The sequence below is a fragment of the Salvia splendens genome, chromosome 4 (genome assembly GCF_004379255.2).
Source record: "Salvia splendens isolate huo1 chromosome 4, SspV2, whole genome shotgun sequence".
Taxonomy (NCBI): domain Eukaryota; kingdom Viridiplantae; phylum Streptophyta; class Magnoliopsida; order Lamiales; family Lamiaceae; genus Salvia; species Salvia splendens.
The window spans coordinates 17,721,527-17,741,567 of NC_056035.1; the positions used below are offsets into that span (position 1 = coordinate 17,721,527).

At 41.1% G+C, this 20,041-nt stretch overlaps 2 protein-coding genes across 2 annotated transcripts; one reads left to right on the forward strand and one right to left on the reverse strand.

The window, feature by feature from the left end:
• The first annotated feature begins 10,895 nt into the window (after nucleotides 1–10,895).
• LOC121798944 lies at nucleotides 10,896–12,927 on the forward strand. The gene is made up of 3 exons (XM_042198225.1): nucleotides 10,896–11,346; nucleotides 12,284–12,392; nucleotides 12,656–12,927. Exons 1-2 carry the CDS (start codon nucleotides 10,926–10,928, stop codon nucleotides 12,352–12,354), a joined length of 492 nt encoding a protein of 163 aa, XP_042054159.1. The 5' UTR covers nucleotides 10,896–10,925; the 3' UTR covers nucleotides 12,355–12,392; nucleotides 12,656–12,927.
• Nucleotides 12,928–13,142: 215 nt separating this feature from the next.
• LOC121798943 lies at nucleotides 13,143–19,487 on the reverse strand. The gene is made up of 5 exons (XM_042198224.1): nucleotides 18,913–19,487; nucleotides 16,498–16,601; nucleotides 16,088–16,264; nucleotides 13,775–15,696; nucleotides 13,143–13,471 (listed from the first exon to the last, which is right to left on the reverse strand). Exons 1-5 carry the CDS (start codon nucleotides 19,086–19,088, stop codon nucleotides 13,319–13,321), a joined length of 2,532 nt encoding a protein of 843 aa, XP_042054158.1. The 5' UTR covers nucleotides 19,089–19,487; the 3' UTR covers nucleotides 13,143–13,318.
• Nucleotides 19,488–20,041: the final 554 nt, after the last annotated feature.

Genomic DNA, 20,041 nt, shown 5'->3' on the forward strand with positions numbered 1-20,041 from the left:
AGGAAAGTGGAGGATGTCGCTGTGGTACGAGAATTTCCAGACGTCTTTCCTGAAGCTTTACCTGGCCCACTGCCAGATCGACAATTGGAGTTCACAATCGACCTAGAGCTAGGGTCTGCACCGGTGTCTAATGCCCCATATCGAATGGCGCCTAAAGAGTTGGAGGAACTCAAGATACAACTTCAAGAGCTTATGGACTTGGGTTTCATTAGACCCAGTGTTTCACCGTGGGGCGAGCCTGTACTTTTTGTGAAGAAGAAGGATGGATCGATAAGAATGTGCATCGATTATAGAGAGTTGAACAAGATGACTCTCAAGAACAAATATCCACTGCCGATGATAGATGATCTATTCGATCGACTTCTAGGAGCCGGTGTGTTCTCAAAGATGGACTTAAGGTCCGAATACCATCAATTGAGAGTCCGAAAAGAAGACATACCGAAGACTGCTTTTCGCAAGAGATATGGTCACTATGAGTTCGTGGTAATGTCGTTTGGATTGACAAGTGAACCTGCAGTATTCATGGGTTTGATGAATCGAGTATTCCATCCATATTTGGATAAATTCGTTTTGGTCTTCATAGATGATGTATTCGTCTACTCGAAGGATGAGAAGGAACACGAGGAACACCTGCGAATCAAATTCGAGACGTTGAGGAGTGAGAAACTGTATGCCAAATGCAGCAAGTGCGAGTTTTGGCTTAAGGAAGTGAACTTCCTTGGTCACATAGTGTCGGCAGAAGGAATACGAATGGATTCCGCCAAGGTTGAGGCAGTACAACAGTGGAGAGCACCTTCAACACCAAACGAGAATAGATGATTGGTTTGATCAGCTTCGACGAGTTGGTGTCTTTGTGAAAATGGATTTGACATCTGAATACCATCAACTGGAGTCCGACAAGATGTACCCAAGACGGCTTTCCGAACTAGATATGGTCATTATGAGTTTATAGTGATGCATTTCGGATTAACAAATGCCCCGGCTATAGTTATGGACCTTATGAATCATGTGTTTCATCCATACTTGGACAAGTTCATCTTACTTCTCATAAACGGTGTCCTTATCTACTCAAAGAATGAGGAGGAACATGAAGAACATATGAGGACTACCTTGGAGAAGTTAAGGGCCGAGAAACTCTAGGCCAAGTTCAGTAAGTGTGAGTTTTGGCTCAAAGAAGTGAATTTCCTTGGGCACATAGTGAGCACAGATGGAATTCGAGTAGACCCCGCAACGGTGGAAGCTGTACAGAAATGGAAAACACCAACCACACCTAACGAAATTCGGAGTTTCCTAGGACTGGCGGAATATTATCGGAGATTCATCGAGGGATTTTTAAGATAGCAAGGCCAATGACTCAACAACTCAAGAAGGGGGTAGAAGCCAATTGGACCCCAGAGTGTGAGGCAAGTTTTCGATTGTAAGGAAAAGCTAACTGGTGCACCGATTCTAGCTATGCTAGAACCTGGAGTGAACTACGTGGTATACACTGACACTTCGAAGGTGGGACTTGGATGTGTGTTGATGCAGAACAACAAAGTGATTGCTTATGCATCACGACAATTGAGGCCACACGAGTTGGACTATCCAACCTACGAATTGGAGTTAGCAGCGGTAGTACACGCCTTAAAGATTTGGAGACATCACCTCCACGGAGTTCGATGTGAGATCTTTACGGACCTCAAAAGCCTGAATTATTTCTTCGAGCAGAAAGATTTGAACATGCGGGAATGAAGATGGCTCGAGTTGGTGAAAGACTACGATTGTGGCATCAACTACCACCCCGACAAAGCAAATCTTTGAGCCGGAAGGACCATTTCCAACTGGCTACCTTTCTCACCAAAGAAGAAAGCCTGATTCGCGAGTTTAGCAAGATGCGTTTGGAAGTGGTGAGGGCACCTGTGAAACAGTGGAAGCCTAAATCGCCACTTTAGCTATTGAACCTGATCTAAGGTCGAGAATCATTGAAGTACAACGGATGGATGTGAAATTGGAGGAAATTTGTGTAGAAGTGCGAACCGGTGAATCTGGGAATTTTAGTGAAGAATGTGACAATACCCTTACTTTCGAGGGAAGGCTATGCATACCGAATAACGAGGAACTCAAAAATGAAGTTATGAGTGAAGCGCATGAGACTCCTTACACCGCCCACCCAGGAAGTACGAAAATGTATCAAGATCTAAAGAAGTCCTTTTGGTGGAATGATATGAAGAGGGACATAGCGTCATTTGTCAAAAGGTGTTTAGTCTGCCAGCAAGTAAAGACTCTACGTCAACGACTGTATGGAAAGTTACAACCGCTAGAGATTCCGAGTGGAAAGGGGAACACATCGCCATAGATTTCATGACGGGATTGCCGAAGACTCTGAGAGGGAACACCGTTATTTGGGTAATTATAGACCGACTTACCAAGAGTGCGCATTTCACTCCGATTCTCATAAGCTATGGGTCCAACAAGCTAGCTCAAATTTACATAAAGGAGATAGTCCGATTGCGTGGAGTCCCAGTGACCACCACGTCCGACCGTGACCCAAAATTTACCTTGAGTTTCTGCATAAGTCTACGAAAAGAGTTTGGAACTAAATTGAACTCCAGCACCGCATTTCACCCGCAAACTGATGGACAGTCCGAGAGAACGATCCAAACTCTTGAGGATATGCTGAGAGCCGTGGTAATCGATCGAGGAGGAAGCTGGGAGGCAGCACTACCACTGATTGAGTTTGCCTATAACAACAGTTTTCAGGCGACGATAAACATGGCGCCGTACGAGGCATTATACGGAAGAAAGTGTAGATCGCCACTCTACTGGGACGGAGTTGGCTAGAGAAGAATACTTGGACCCGATGCAGTTGTAGAAATGGTGGAATCGTTCGGCAAATTCGTGAAAGGATAAAAGAACCTCAAGACGGACAGAAATCATACGCGGACGTCCGACGAACTGACTTACAATTCCAAGCTGGCGACAAAGTTTTCCTAAAGGTATCCCCGTCAAAATGGATAACCCGATTTGGCGTCAAGGAAAAAAAATTGAAGCCGCATTTTATTGGGCCTTATGAAATTCTTGAAAGAGTAGGCCCCGTTGCATATCGATTGGTGTTATCACCAAACCTTAGAAATGTGCACAACGTTTCCCATGTGTCGCAGTTACGGAAATATGTGTTTGACCCGAAACACGTGATCCAATACGAAGAAGTCGCCTTGAATCCAGACTTGAGCTACGAGGAGAGACCCCAATCTATTTTGGACCGAAAGATCCAGAATGTGAGAAATAAACATGTTGCTTGTGTGAAAGTACTTTGGAAAAAATCATGGGCATGAAGAAGCCACGTGGGAGAATGAGGATAAAATGATGGAATTGTACCCAGAACTCTTTACTTGGGGGTAACAAATTTCGGGATGAAATTTCTGTTAAGGTTGGTAAGATGTAACGCCCCACTTTTTGAACCCTAAAGTACTTGTATTTAATGCTTTTAATGTTCAAAGTCCGTGGATTAATGATCGAATGGAATTATTGAAGGGTACTTTCGTGACCTAATTTTTAGCTAGAATTTTGACTGGGTCAACTTTGTGGAATATGTGACGTGGCTGCTTTAAATAATTGACGTGTGGTGAAATTAAATGTTTGTGAATAATTCATAATTTATTATGAAGGCTAGAAATTTGTGAAGTAAATCACAATGCGAATTTTAAAAAAAAAAATTCTTTCCGTGAGGAATATTTATTGGACTCAAATCTGTGTTTGATCCGATGAATTAAATTGGGTAAATAGTATAAAAATCCAGTCCGTGATAAATAAATTGTGGGCTGCATAATTTAATTAAAATACAAAGGACGGTGAATTAAACAAATTAAATTAAATCGTCTTCCTGTTGACTTGCTCACCAAGTCGATAATTCAATTAAATTAAAGATTCTCAGAGATTTCCCTCCTCCGTAATGAGATATTCCTCCTCCGTGAACTGCAAATAAATACCAAATATATAAAAAGAAAAAGAAAAAAAATAAGAGAATTCGAAAACCCTCCCCTCAACCCACGTAAAAACCATTTCTCCCCTCACCCCTAAATCTCTCCCACATCCAAACCAAATCATCTCCCTCTGCATTATACACGACACAATCAAATTTCTTCTATACATTCTCTGCAACAATGAAAAAACAAGTTTCATTCTTTCAACTCCTACTCAAGGTAATCCTGCTGAATTTCTTTCTATTGTACATGATTTGAAACCAACTCACTTACCTTTCTCCCGGCAGAAACCGAGAACCAAAGTCGACAGAGGGAGCTACCTGTTGTTCTTTTGAAATTTATTGAAGGTATACACCTCTCCCATCCAAATTTCCAATTTCATACTACTGCATCCATATATTTTACACCCTATTGTTGCCACAATCTGTGATATATCTCCTAATCGAATGAATCGAAGCAAACTAAACTAAAGAAACAAGTTTTAATTCACGAAATCAAATAAAGAACTTACCTTCGGGGAGGAAATCGGGGCAGAATCGGGGGCTGACCGGAGGCAGCACCTCCCGGCAGCGACGGCGGCGTCGGGTGCAGCGGCTGGAGACGGCTCACGGCGACGGAGCAGCGGCGCGGTCGGCAGCAGCTCTTCCCGACGGCAGCAGCAGCTCCTCCCGGCGACAGCAGCCTCTCCCCGACGAGCAGTAGCAGCAGCGGCTCGGTCGAACGGCGGCAGACGCGCCCAGCAACGGCCGACGGCGGAGGTGGAAGGCGACGCCGGATCAGATTCCGTCATGTGTCGAGCTAGAGAGAAGAAGAGGGTGAGAGGAGAGAGAGAGTATGAGACGAGAAAGATGGGGGATGGAGTATACTTGATTTTGGGCTTTTGTTTTTTATTTGGGATTGGGCCTCAACAAAATAAATTGGATGTTTGGGCTTTACAATTTTAATTGAAGATATAAGGTGGAGAAAATAATTAAGTCAAGGGCTTTTAATTAAATCTTTGGGCCAATAACTAATTAAATGCTTGAGTAAAAATTAAATTACTTGTAGGGAATTATTTTGTTGATTCTCGGAATAATTCGATGCACAAATAATTTTCCGTAAGTTTCGAAATAAATATATTGCGAGGGAAGATATTTTCGAAGATTAATTCATGTGCTTAATAAAATCTTGGGATCTAATTCGATATCATTAAGAAAATATGAGGAGCCAACGGAGGAAATTAGGGGCGTAAGCGGCCGCCGAATAATCGGAAAAAAAACGAGATAAATAACTTCGCTTAGGACGCATGCATTTTTACTTATTAATTTGAAAGTATGTTGATTTATGTGTTATTTTAATTCTAAAGGTGATATCTCGCAAGGGAATCGTGAACGCAAAGGAAAGAAAATAGTTTCGGATTAAGCAATCGAGGTGGGCTTTCTTTTAAATAAGGACAACGTCCTAAATATTTTATCGATGGAAATGAAACTTTATTTATCATGCCGTGATGTGATTTTTAACGTGCCTATCTGATGTGGCTTTATGCCATTATTATATAAATCGAATTCGGGTCCTCGTAGGGCCGCAAACCCTACTTGGATTAGTGTACACCTATGGTAGATCGTGTGCTAGGGTACTGGCTGGCCGGTCTAGTGACTTGGTTTGTGGCCACATTCCAAGTCATGTATTGGCAGATATGGTAAACGTTTATGGGAAAATGACTGATCAGTCGACTTTTACAATGGGAAATGATTTTGAGTGCCTCGGGCCTTTCTAAAGCTAAACCCCGATGGTTACTTATGTATGGCATGATAAATAATATTTTTATTGAAAATGTTTTCGGTAAGAGCCCACGAGTATATTTTTATAGTACTCAGCCCTGCATGTGTTTTCCCTATGTGCAGGTTGAGCGGCGACGAGCAATTGGTGGTGTTGAGCAATTTAAACTTTGAAGCATGGTTTGGTTAGTTGTGAACTACGAGTGTCGTTGTGTCTCCACACATGACGCCACTCTTTCTCTTGAACGCTTCCACTGAGACATTGTTTTTACTCATCATTCATTTAGCTTTGAACCTAATTATTTGGATAATGTCAACCTCTTGGCTTTTTTTTATTAAATATTAATTGTTGGTCAAACTCTTTATTGAAACCCTAGTTCCCTTCGTCTGTTTATTAATTTCTTTTAATCACGATCGCCCATATTTATTAACCCTAAAGAGCGGTCGTGACAATTCTCCTCCCCAATCAGACTGGAAACATTTGATCGTTGTTGAGAAAAGATTTTCTGATAAGGATTTGAAAAGCTTGAAAACATCAGAGACATCACTCTTGTTCTTCAATAGATATATCCAAGTAAACCGTGTAAAATGATCCACAAAGGAAACATAGTATCTATAGCCATTTCTTGAGATCACTGGGGATGGTCCCCAGAGATCACTATGTATCAATTCAAGGGTAGAAGAAACAACAGACTCAGAGGAATTGTATGGCAATCTGTGAGCCTTAGACATATAACAAGAGTGACAAAGTTGAGATGCATTCATTGTATTAAAAGGGATATTACAGCTCTTGAGAATACTTTTGACAATATCCAGAGTAGGGTGTCCTAGTCTAGTCTATTATGCCACAAGGCTAAATTAAGGTTAACATCATGACTAGAACTAGCACTAACTGCTGGAATAGTTAAGCTAACAGAATGTATGGCTGGGCTGCCTTGATTGAATGGATGAGAAAAGGATGTGGTGGAGCTAGTGCTTCTCTTGATTGGTGAATGATCTACTAGAAAGTGGACAATCCCTTGTCAAAAGCTCCCTTGAGCACGATTTCCCGGGTTCCCAGATCCTTGACAAAACAAAAGTCAGGATGAAACTAAGAAAAGACTGAGTTGTCTCTAGCAAATTTAGAAACACTAAGGAGATTTTTGGTTATGCTAGGAACATGTAGAAGGTTCTTTAAAGTAAGCTTTCTTGAAAAACTAAGCTTATCACACAGTTGGCAAATGACTTTGTTGTTTCCTCTCCCAAAGCCTCTGTCACCTCTTTCTCCTCTCTGATTTCTGGATCCCCCTCTTCCATTTCCTAAATCAAACCTAGAGCTGTAAGAATTGAAGTCCTTCTTCTGGTTTGATTGCTGCATAAGATTCAGAACCGGATGTGAGCCCTCTCCACTGGAAGAATGGGATCTCATAGTTTCCATTCTTGACTCAAAAGTCAGTAGAAAGGCAGTGACATCTCCTAGACTCCATGAATCTGACCTTGAGCTAATAGCACAGACTGCGGGATCATACTCTTGTCCAAGGCCTCCAAGGATGTGCATGACTTGCTCATCTTCAGACGCTCTGCAACCTATTGACCCAAGTAGATCAAAGTAGTTCTTCATTTTTCCAATGTACTCACTCATAGTCAGTGAGTCTTTCCTTTGATTTTGCATTTGATGCTTATACTGCATTATCTTTGCAGTGGATCTGCTGGCAAAGTTGGTTTCTAGGGCCCTCCAAATGTCCCTAGCAGATCTCAGCCCCACAACCAGGCCTAGGGTCCCTTCTGAAAGAGAAGAGAGCAGCCAAGCAGCCACTCTCCTATCTTGCCTCTGCCATGAAATGTAATCTTCATTTGTTGTGATAGATCCTACTTCTCCTTCAACAATGAATATCGTCTGAGGTTGAGATTTCTTCTCACCATTTAGGTATCCTTCTAGCCCATATCCGTAGGCAGTGACATCCACTTGCTGTTGCCACATCAAGAAGTTTGAATCAGTCAACTTTACTGAGATTGGAGGCAGTTGGGCATAAAGGGGTTGAGTTCCTTGACTCTGAGTAGCATCTCCAGATATTGAGCTGGAGTTTGCCATTTCTTGAAAAGAGACAAAAGAAAAAATAGAGAAAGTGTAGAGACAAGATCAAGAAGATCCAGCTCTGATACCATGAAAACAACAAGAATACACAATGGAGAAAGCAAGATTAAACATTGCGGCAAATAGAATGGGGAAGCTCAAGCTACTGTTTCATTAAAATTGATCCAAAAGGCTCAAAGTGCCGTTACATATATGCGGCATAGGAAACATCTAGAACTCTACCATAATCCATCTAGTACAAGTTAAAAACAAGATTACAAAGTTAATCATAACAAACCATGCTAATCTACTTCCTTCTTTAATCCCTTTAGCACCACGTCTCTCCAAGTATATTCATGGCCCCGCATCTTAGCTGTGAGCATGGGTACAGTCACGAGCTGAGCTCATGAGGTGTTGGCTCGTGCGATGACAGCTTGCTGGGAGCTGTCACTTGTCTTTTCTCGTGTACGACTTTCAAGTGAATTCCTCACATGCATATCTTCACTTTTCTCATGCAACAAAGCTTGGTTGATCAAGCCATCGGTTTGGTTGATCAAGCCATCTCCTTCAACACGCTTGATCGATGGCTTGATCAAGTCATCTCCTTCAACACGCTTGATCAAGTCATCGGCTTGGTTGATCTTGAGACTTCTAACACGTCCAACGTATGAGATGGCCGAGTCCTACTCCAGGGAGACCGAGTGCCCGGGTGGCTATCTTGTCAATGCCACACGATCTGCGTAAGAAGCTGAGTAAAACGCACCAAGTGCAGAAGGCCTGAGCGGGGTGGGTGGGTCCCCTGTCAAGTCCACCCAGTCTGGGTGAGTTGTGCGAGATTGGCCATTTTCCCCTAATTTATGTTATTTTTAATTCCTTCTTTAGGAGCTAGTATAAATAGACTCCTTAGTCATTTTGCAAATTAGAATTTGATGAATTATTAAATTGTGCACTCCTTGGGAGGTTTCTTCTCTTTGGAATTTTTATCAAATTCCTGTTTTGTATGTTGCTTGTTTTTTCAAGTAGAGATATACATCCATGGCTTGTGTATCCATAGAGTAATGGAGCCATAAAGTGATCTAGCATGTTGAAAGTTGCCTAGGATTAGAGATGCCCACCGGTTCCGGTTCCGGCGGTTAACCGTCGAATCGGAACCGTGGCAATATTCCCGAACCGGAACCGTCACAATTCGGGTCGCGGTCCGGTTCAGGTTCAAGATATTTCGAACCGGAACTGTCACCGAACCGGCAGTTCGGGACGGTTCAGAACCGGCGGTTAACAACGGAACCGCCGGTTCGGGTGCGTATATCGAGGCATGGGGGATGGGGTCGGCGGCGGCAGCTTTTCAGCAGCAAAACCGGCTGAAACCGCCGGTTTTTCGGCGGTTAACCGTGAAAACCGGCGGTTAACCGTCGGTTCAGTGGCTTTCGAGGCGGCGCGGAACACGAGGCGACAATGGCGCAGCTTTTGCAGACGGTTCGTTGACTGAACCGGCGGTTTTATCCCGGAAACCGGTGGTTTTGTCCCGGAAACCGGCGGTTCCGGCAGTTCCGGCGGTTTTCCGCCAAAACCGCCGGTTTAGTGAAATTTCAAATTTTTTTTTTCAAATTTCAAATTCGAATTCTTCCATTTTCCCCCTCATTATGAAAATTCTTCTCGGAATCAACCCTTTTTTCTTCCCAAATGTTGCCCATTTTCTAAGCAAACACATATTAGCACGACATATACACATTGCTGCATTTCTAATAGGGGCAATTTGATCTTCCAAAGCAATCAATGCATCTCGAACACACATAGTCAGAACATTATTCAAGCATCTAGCATGGAAAAAATCAGAACAAACTATCTATTAGTGCTAATTTTTTCCATGCTAGATGCTTGAATAATATTCTGACTATGTGTGTTCGAGATGCATTGATTGCTTTGGAAGATCAAATTGCTCCTATTAGAAATGCAGCAATGTGTATATGGCGTGCTGATATGTGTTTGCTTAGAAAATGGGCAACATTTTGCAAGAAAAAATGGTTGATCCCAAGGTAAGAGAACTACGTGGGCTTTGATTCCTCAATAAAATTGTGGATACGTAGGCAACTCAACTTAAATTTAAAAAGTTTAACTTTGAAAGTTTAAGTTGATCCCAAGCCCTTTTCAATTTTTCCTTTTTCCCCCCCATTTCATGTTTTTTTTATTTACCTTCCGAGTCCGACGAGGCGACGACACTTGTAAATTATATTACATTGTTGTATGTTGTTGTATTGTATACTTATGTATTGTAAATTGTAATGTATCGTTGTCCGTTACAACTCAAAATCAATAAAATTTATTTCATTTTCTCCTTATTCGTCTTATTTGTGCTTGAATTATGCATTGTCTTGTTCCGATTTGTTGTATAAAGCCAAATTTCAAATTTTAAAAAAATAATAATAATTGAACCGCGAAACCACCGGTTCGAAAACCGGAACCGCCAAAATCGACGGAAAACCGGCGGTTCCGAACCGGAACCGTGAAATAGCCTCACGGTCCGGTTCCGGTTCCGGTTCCGCCTCCGCCAAAACCGGAACCGCCGGTTTTCGAACCGTGGGCAACACTACCTAGGATTACTTCCATATATTTGGTTGAGGTTTCAAGCTTGATTATTCACCTCATTCAAAATTAAAAGAATATACTATATCAACTTATTTTTTATACTCACACAATCTGAAAAAGTGACTTTAGATTCGTTTTAATACAAATTCAATAATAGATACTTATATTTATTAAAAAACCTAAAATATGATGTGTTCTGTACTACTATTGCAACTATTTATCTACTCTATTTTGAATTTTAGAGTATCCATTGCACACTCCTAAAGAAGAAACGAATAAAAGATGGTTTACTAAAGATAAACAAAACTTTAAGTAATCCAAGCTTCTCATGTTATGTACCCCCTCAGTTGAGTCAGTTCTATAAAAGATATACTTACTAAAAATATGGTAATTTATTTTTAGAAAAATTTCTTAAAATAAAATCTATCCTAATAAATGTCAATAAAAATTACTAGCATCAGATTTAATTATATTTTAGTTTTTAATTATTATGTTGAAGGTCGGCGTAAAAGGAAGGTACCTAAATCAGTAAATTGTGCACCATTTCTGTTGTTTCTAGATCATAATCTGATGGCTCTGTCTCGAATTTTCTCCCAATCCCTCACCCGCCCTTCTCTCCGTCCCTCAAATGCCCTAATAACCCACCACCGCCACCGCTCCACCAAACCCGGCCACGCTCACCTCATCGAGCTTGACATCGACGCCGCCTCTCCATCGCAGCCCGGGATCAAGAGCCTCGAGGACGCCATCCACAGCATCATCGTCCGCCGCGCCGCACCCGATTGGCTCCCCTTCCTCCCCGGGCACTCCTACTGGGTCCCCTCCTCGCGCAATAGCAACACCCCCGCCGCCGGCATGATTCAAGCCCTTCACAGACTAACTTCCTCCGAGGCGGAGCCCGCCACATTGCACCATGAATTGTTGTCCGAGGACGAGCAGATGTCCCTTTTATCCGCCAAGGGTTGGCCTTCCTCCACTTATTTTATTCGAGGTAATCAAATTAATCATCAATTGCTTTCACTTCTGTCATTGTTTACAGGGTTAATTCCCATCTAGAATGCTAAAAAGGTTAATTCCTCCTGTTATCAAACTAGAATTCCATAATTGGAATAAGAGTGGATAAAGCGTGAACTTTTATGTTACTTCCTTATTAGTAGTTGATATCTTTTCTATTTGAGAATTTGAACTCTTTATCCACTGCTATTGGTGAAAATGGAGTTCTCAACGATTGTACTTATTTATTACCTGTCACCTGCTAAACAAAACTTATTTTGACTAGTTCATAATCACTGTTATTCAGAAACGTGTCTGCATTATTTGTGCCTCTGCCTGACTTAATTTTCTAGGATTATCCTACAAGGCCTTTTGTGTCTGATTCAACTGAGAGGTCCATATCTGCTGTATTTTATCTAGCGCACCCATACACGCAAATACGCGCAGATAGCATGTAGTATTTGTCAGTTTGGTTAAGCTTAAAGGGGAGGTTGTAAGATGTTTCTTAAAGAAAGTAAGCAAACATTTTCAGGGGGGTTGTAAAATCCAAAACATCTCATGATATGTTTTTAGGACTTTATATAAGTTAGTAGTAGCATATTTTCGTTTGAACTCCCACCTTATTATGTACGAATGCTCTGTGCTCTATAGATATTAATGGCATATTCACGCTTAACTCTCTATGAATAAGTGATGTGGCAAATCTGAAGACTCTCTCTTTCATATATTCTTACACTTTCATTGAGATGCATCTGTAGTAGCTGCATCTCATGTCTTGCCCAATCTCATACTATCTTCTTTGTTTTCTCAACCACCATGTTTAATTTTGAATAGTTGTGATACTTGTTTACAGTTGAAATATGCAAAAGACCATCACCTACTTGGTACATAACAGTTCTATTTATATTCATGATGTGTGGTGTTTTCCACTCTAGGTACTTCACCGGATCATCCAATCCAAATAATGGTACTCCCGGAAACTTCTAGCTCCAAGGATGAACCTTGAACGTAAATGTCATTCAGTGTTATTGCCGGGCACATCAGGTCATGCTGCAATCTTGTAATTTTGGGAATATAGCTTTCTATGTTATTTTTATGTTGGGTGATCATTCAATGCCTATTTTCATTCTTTAAAGTGAGTTTCCTCCCCAGGCACATTTGTATCCTTTCTCATGGCTTTTAACAAGTGCCAACTATTCGTTCAAATATCTTAGCAAATTTTTTTTTCGACTCGTTATATTTGATGTCGATAGGAATAATAGGTACAGGCAGCATAGTCCCCTGAAATTTGTCCCCTTTTTTGGCAGGGTTTCCGTCGTTGCAGATATGGAAAGCATGGAAAAGGTCAAGGTGGAAAGCAACTTTGAAGGAAGAAGCAGATTGAATTTGCATCATCAACATGCCCTTGGTAGAGTGAAGATAGTCCTTCAGTCTTTAAAACATGCTTGTTTGGTAGTATCTTGCAACTGAATAGAGAATGTATATTCTTAATTAAGGTTATTTAGTCAATAGTTTTATGTGGTCAGAATTGATGAAAGCTGGCTGAGTTGATTAAATAAAGAGCTCGTTTTCCACAGAATTCTATTTATCTCGTCCTACACAAGTGAATACTGTTGTTGTAGGTGGCTGTGAGCACTAGAATTGGAATATTAAGTTGTACAGTAATACAAGCTCATCCTCTTTGCCCTGAAACATGTACTATTACAGCCTCTATCAAAGTAAATTGTTAAATGGGGTATCTAAATACTTCACAAAAGCTTTTACTGGATATTTATTTTGTAAACAGAATGAAGCTTGATATCAATACACTTGAACTTTTATTTCGAAGATGTCTGTATATACAACCAACCACGTAATGGTAATACAAAAAAATGATGGGACACAACACAATAGAAGCCGTAGGACCGTTTATTGTGTTTACTCGAGGGGGAAACGATAACCGAATATACATATTAGTAATAGCATCAAAATCACATCTCAGATAGAAGATTGCTGATCTTCCTGAGCTCTTTGAGCGCAGCAGTGGCTGTAACCTGTCCTTTCCCGACTAGACCATTCTTCGACATGTTGTCCGAGGATCCTCCAGCTTGACCACGATCCTGCTGGAACACAGACTCCAGTACCTGCAAGATTCAAACAGATAGGTTAGACACTACACAGACTGCAAATAACCATGCATGGGGAAAGACCTTTTACAGATAACATGGTAAAATCAGATGAATGGTTAAAAATATGCAAGCTTGTTCCTTTTGAAATTCCTCGAATTTCTAGAAAATATAAACCGGTTTCATTTCCATGCCTACCATATTTGAAGCGATCAAGGAAGAAATAAAGGTGAAAATTATGATATTAGAAGGTGTATCAGTATGAGAGTACTGAGATCCTTTGTCCTAACAACTATACTTCAGCAGAGTTTAGATTAGTACCTGAATGTTCTCAATCATAGATTGACCAAGATTCTTCCAGCTAACCATCAAATTTTGGTCAACTGTCTCCCCCTTGCTGGTTCCAGACGAACGGTTACACCCATCAGCAGTGGAAATACCAACCATATTGTTCGGATCACTTACATTGTTGCAAGCTTTTGCTTCCTCAGGAGCAGTTCTCACAGATGTGCCCTCGTTTAGATTCCTTCCGAATTTCCATAACCACTGAAACTTTCCAGATAGATGTTTAATCTCCTTCATCCCCGTAGCTAGTTTCCCTGCAGAGTCATCATTTCCTGTTGGTTTTGATGAGGCGCCATCATGGTGGCTTGAGACAGATACAGGGGAGCATTCAGGATTATTAAAAGACATCTGAGTATCATTTTCATCAAATGAGGAAGCGCCATCTTGGTGATTTGAGACAGGTAGCGAGGAGCATTCAGGATTATTAACACACGTCTGAGCATCATTTTCATCCATTGATGAGTTAGACGCTATGCTACTTCTTTCTAATTCGTTCTCATTATCACTACTTTCATGAATAGGACCAGAAGGATTTGAGAAGTTAGAATAATTGTCTTCACTTCCAGCAGCACTAGATGAACTCTCATAGTTTTTATCTGATACATCTTCTCTGTTGACTTCCATTGAACCCCCAACGCCAACATCTGCATCAGATTCTGTATCCTCTTTAGCATCTTCATCTGCTCCGAGCTGTCGTGCAAGATCCGCCAACAAACTTCTCCTGACAGATGGCTTCGGAATTTTGGTTCTTTCATTTTTCTTTGATGGGGAAGGAGGGGATTCATTCCTAGACAAGCGGAGTCTTAATCTTTCGGACCAACCCTTTCTGCGATTCGGAACTTGATCTTCCCTAGCACTTTGCTTTTCTTCTCCCTCTTTGTGCAAAACTCTCCATTTCTCTTCCCAGTAGCTATCAGGTACCACAGTTAGAGGAGATTTTGGAGAAGAAGAATCCACAGGAAGGCTATGGCCTCTAGTTAAGTTTGACTTCTTCCTGTCATACAACTCGGATTGAATCGGCATAGGGGTTAACTTGTTTGCATCTCTGGCAATCGCATGCAAAGATTTTGCCTTCGCCAATAGCTTTACAAGTTTAATATCATCAGCGAAATTCAACAATCTTTGAAGACAGACAGTAGCATTCTCAGTGGCAAGCAATGAAGACCTCAAGTTAAGTATCATAGAAACTGCAAAAGCGCAAATGAATGCGCCCCTAGGTGACTCAAGAAGTGCAAAGGTGGATTCAGCATCACAAGTAACATCAGTACTAGACACCTTATTTTCATGCGCAAAGATTTCATCCCAGATTACCAGAAGATCTTCCAAAGAAAATTCACGTCCAAATAATACCCTTAGCCAGCGAAGTGCAAAATACTGGGGTTCAACACCCAATTCTACAAGGTGAGTGTGAAGAGATGAATCTACATTATAAAGCAAATGATAAAAGGCAGCAGAAGCTTCAATAACAGGAGGGCTTCCAGTATGTGACTTCCCTGAAGTAGGAGTGTAAAAATCGACCATTGCTATGGCACCAACAGATCCACTCATTAAAGAATCAAACATAGAATAGGCATCATGTTCCATAAACTTCTCAGACAAGACAATCCCAAGTTCACCTTCTGCTCCATAGGCATCATTTAGTAAGACAATAGTTTGAATCCCAGGATCAAGTTCACTGAGACTACTAGGCTTTGCAGAAGTGTTTTCAATTCCATTATTCTCCCCCTCAGACTCCGAGAATTTCTTGAAGTCAAACTTGTATGTCAAGTCATTTTCATGAAATGAGAAGCCATCAAATTTATCAACAAAGTGATCAGCATATGCTCTTTTCACTTCTGACAGATGTTCCACATCACCATGAAGAACATATAACAGGGGAGCCAAGATTTCATGCATGCCTGAAAATACAGTTCAGACAGACGCATCAGTACCCAGAGCTAAAAGATAAAACAAATATAGTAATTCAATATGTTTAAAAAAATATAAGCTTCTTGGTCTCATTTAACCATCAAAAACACTTTTGAAGTTGGGGCAGTCAAATGCCCCAATCTAAAACAAAATATAGTCAAAATTTTAAATTTATTCTTCCACAAAGGGGAATTATACGTCGTTAGGATGGTTGATTTTACACTGCTCCACCAAATCCTTAAAGCGATAATCAGACATTTATATTTCAAACTTAAAAGAGCCCATAAAAATTAGCCTTGTCATGAAAATAGCCATCTAAGAGTGAACATCTTTCCCTAAGTGAAGGACCAGAGAGAACAGATACAAATAATAAAAACCTACCTTGTCTGTAGCCATATTCTGGGTGTCTAAGGCACCAGAGCAGTAAAATCCGTCTTAAAATGCCTTGGCATACACTTGTCTGGAAATAGCTGCCTCTTTCAGGATACAAGCGCGTCAGATCTTGATCCAACATTCTCTCCAGTTCAGCATTTTTGAAGAATCGACCCCACATGCTATCTGATAGAGGAAATCAGGAAACATCAGTGACAAATAACTCAGAGACGTAGAAGTAGAAGGAGGAGTACGTTAAACAAGTTGCATGCCTAACCCCTCCCGGCCTCCCCCATAATGAGGGAATCCATGTCCGCACATAGCTTAAGGGATGCTTTCAGAAAGATTCACAAGGCGAGGATCAGAAAGTCAATAACATTACAGAAAACAGAAGTAACGTAGATTCATCAATATCCTACCTGGATTTTGGGATAGTGGATTGTCCATGACACGATCAGGAGAGCTACTTTCATCTTTCGGCACGTGCGGATCAACTAGAAGCTGTCTCCTTAACGAAGCATACCTGCATCGGTACGAATCCAATTCAAGATCACATCAAAACAGTGGCGGCGAGAAAAGGCAACTCACTAGTCACTACAATTTGATATACTTTCAGATTTAAATCAAATTACCGACTACAAACTACATACAAATTCTAAAAGATCGATTGAGTTAAAATACATGCTGAACTCGCTTAATATTTAAGTGCTGAAGCATTAGTGCATCCACAACGGTGGTGGGAGTGAAGGCCGCCGTCCGTGCCAGCGGCGAGGACGAGGACCGCCGCCGCTGCGCTCGCGCCGTGCCGGCGAGCAGGCGACGTGGCGGCTTATGATTGGGCAACGGCATAGCCGTTGCCTTTAAATTAATTTTTTTTAATTTTAAAAATCGTTTTTAAATTATATAAAATGATTTTAAAAAAAAAAGTCCAAATCCCAAAAATATGGCCGTTTTTTTCCCGTTTTTCTGAATTTTTTTGATTTTTTTTTATTTTTTTTCCCCCAAAATCATCTATAAATACACACATTCATCATCCATTTATCACATCAATTCATCTCTCATTCATATCTCATTCTTAATTCTCATACAAACTATCAACACATTCATCCCTCATTCAAAACCTCAAATGGATTTCACCCATATTATGGCGGAAGCGGAACGCGAAGAACAAGAATACTACGAACAACATCGTGCCGCTTACGAAGCATATGTCGCGGCGAATACCCCCGCTCCTCCTCCTCAACGAACCAGATCAAATCGCCGCTACATTCATCATGACCGGGAGGGAGCCCACGAAAGGCTCGTTGCCGACTACTTTGCCGACCAGCCGCGGTTTCCGGCAGATTATTTCAGGCGCCGTTTTCGCATGTCAAAGCGCTTGTTCATGCGAATTGTCAACACATTGTCCGCACGTGTTGAATTCTTCCAAACAGGTCCAGATGCAGCCGGCCGGCAAAGTATCACGCCGTTGCAGAAGTGTACGTGTGCCATCCGACAACTCGCTACTGGGCAAACGGCCGACATCTTCGACGAGTATTTGCATATCGGTGAGTCCACTGGAATCCTTTGTCTAAAGAATTTTTGCGATGGCGTTCGTTCAGCTTTCGGGGATGAATTCCTTCGGGCACCCACCACCGATGATTGCCAACGGTTGCTTCGTCTTCACGAATCAGTCCATGGCTTTCCCGGAATGCTTGGCAGCATTGACTGCATGCATTGGAGGTGGAAGAATTGCCCGACTGCTTGGAGGGGGCAACACTTGAGCGGTCACAAAGGCGGCGGCCCAACGCTTATCCTTGAGGCGGTCGCCGACTACCGCCTATGGATTTGGCATGCATATTTCGGCGTTGCTGGATCCAACAACGACTTGAATGTACTATATTCTTCACCACTCTTCACTGATGTGATGAATGGTGTAGCACCGGCGATCGACTTCACCATCAACGGAAATAGCTACCACATGGGTTACTATCTCGCCGATGGTATCTACCCAAGGTGGTCGACTTTCGTGAAGACGTGCAACAACCCGCACGACCCGAGACGGGTTCTTTTTGCGCAGCGTCAAGAGTCTGCACGGAAAGATGTCGAAAGAGCTTTCGGGGTCCTTCAAGCCCGATTCAACATTGTGAAGTCCCCGGCTCGGCTATGGTACGTGAATAATATCGCCGACATCATGTTCACGTGTATTATCTTACACAACATGATTATAACCGACGAAGGGCCGAGGGCGGCTAGCTTCTAAGACGAGGACGAAGCCGGAAGCTCAACAGCGAGGTCTCCCCTACGCCGAGGTGAGCATACGACGGTCGGCCAAAGAATCGAGACAAGGCACACAATGCGCGATACCCGAATCCACAATCAACTACAAGAAGACCTAATCAAACACATGTGTGCGAAATTCAGCAACGCGTAGTGGTTTTTTTTAATTTTTAGTATTTTAATTATGTAATTTTTAATGTTTTAGGATTTTAATTATGTCGTTTTTATTTTATTTGTCATTTGTAATATTATTTAGGTTTTTTTAATGAATTTTAGTATTATTGAAATGTTATTGTTTAATTGAATTTTAACTTAATTGTGCTCGTCCTTGCGGAAGAGCACAACTGTGGGGGTTGCGCTCTTGCCAGAGAGCAGGCAGAAAAAGTGGGGCCGGGCCCACAACCGTGCCGCTGGCAAGAGCACGGTTGTGGATGTTCTTAAATTGGTGATATAAACGACCGACAATTTCGTACAACCAACCAACAAGCGCAACACGCAACACGATATCTTCAATCATTGGTCTCAAAACTAAGCATAACAATTAATACTTAAAATATGAAAAGCTATGCGTTTACCTTCTGCGAGAATCGGCGGTAATCCGGCGGAGATCGTCGACGGAGGCTGAAGGATAAGATGGTAAAATCCCCAAATCTATACGCCACCTTACGCCTCTCAGATTTCTGAAGGGGTGAGAACCTCCAGAACACGACTCCGTTTCAACTATCTCTGTACTGATATAAACCTGTGACATGTGTGAGTCTTCTATGCCTTTCTCCTTTTTCAGTCAATTCAGCTCAGAATCAACAACAGAAAGCGCAATTCTCCACTTGATACTTCGGCTTAGAAACTCAGAATTTGCTTTAAAACAGCTAGAATTGTGGAGAACCCAGAATCGTCACTAAATTAATCCGTAACATCAAATAAATGACCTTCACGGAACAGATCTCGATTCACGAGAAATAGGAAGGACTTTGCAATTAAGGAATTATAGAGAACGTGCAGTAGATCAAGAGTAGTAGAGAAAATTAAGCTAAAATGTAGGCTAAAATGCAGAAATTTAGAGAGAGAGAAGATGAAGCTAAAATCCGGAGAGGAATTTCGGAAGGAAAAAAGAATTTGGTGAAATGCCTTTTCAACTGTATTTTATTTGTATGCTATAAATCTACCAACCAATTATTTTTATTACCTTTTTCAAGAAAATACTTTGCTATATATTCCATTCGCCCAATTTTTTTTTATTTTCCTTAACATATTCTTTAAATTCTTAATCATTAAATTAGTATTAATATTTTATTTTTTTTGTGAGTACGTAACATTTATTCGGATATTCTTGTGGCCGGTTTACTCTTTCAAATGCATTGAATGTGTAAATTGTAAATTAAAGGTTGATGTTATAATTTTGATAACTACTTGTAAAAAATAAGAACCCAATCATGAAATCTAGAGGATTTTTTATTGTTTATCAAAGAGAGAGTAAATAATAATTTGTTTTTTTGTGTGAAGAAAAGTAAAGTAAGATTGGCTTGTTTTATGTGGAAGCTGCGGAACACCAAATCATGACTCAACTTTTCTTTTCTTTTCTTTTCTTTTTCTTTTTCTGTGCCCAATCCAAATTCAACTAATCAATCATTTCTATGCTCTTATGCAAATAAAAATTGTCCGAATTTCAACAGAGTAAATCATTATTTTAACAAAGCATTTTCT

Coding starts and splice junctions, on each gene's coding strand:
- LOC121798943 (XM_042198224.1), bottom strand. CDS start 19,088: ATGTCACAGGTTTATATCAGTACAGAGATAGTTGAAACGGAGTCGTGT. Junction 16,265..16,497: donor TCCACTATCCCAAAATCCAG/GTAGGATATTGA, acceptor TTCCTCTATCAG/ATAGCATGTGGGGTCGATTC. Junction 13,472..13,774: donor CTATGATTGAGAACATTCAG/GTACTAATCTAA, acceptor TGAATCTTGCAG/GTACTGGAGTCTGTGTTCCA.
- LOC121798944 (XM_042198225.1), top strand. CDS start 10,926: ATGGCTCTGTCTCGAATTTTCTCCCAATCCCTCACCCGCCCTTCTCTC. Junction 11,347..12,283: donor CTCCACTTATTTTATTCGAG/GTAATCAAATTA, acceptor TTTCCACTCTAG/GTACTTCACCGGATCATCCA.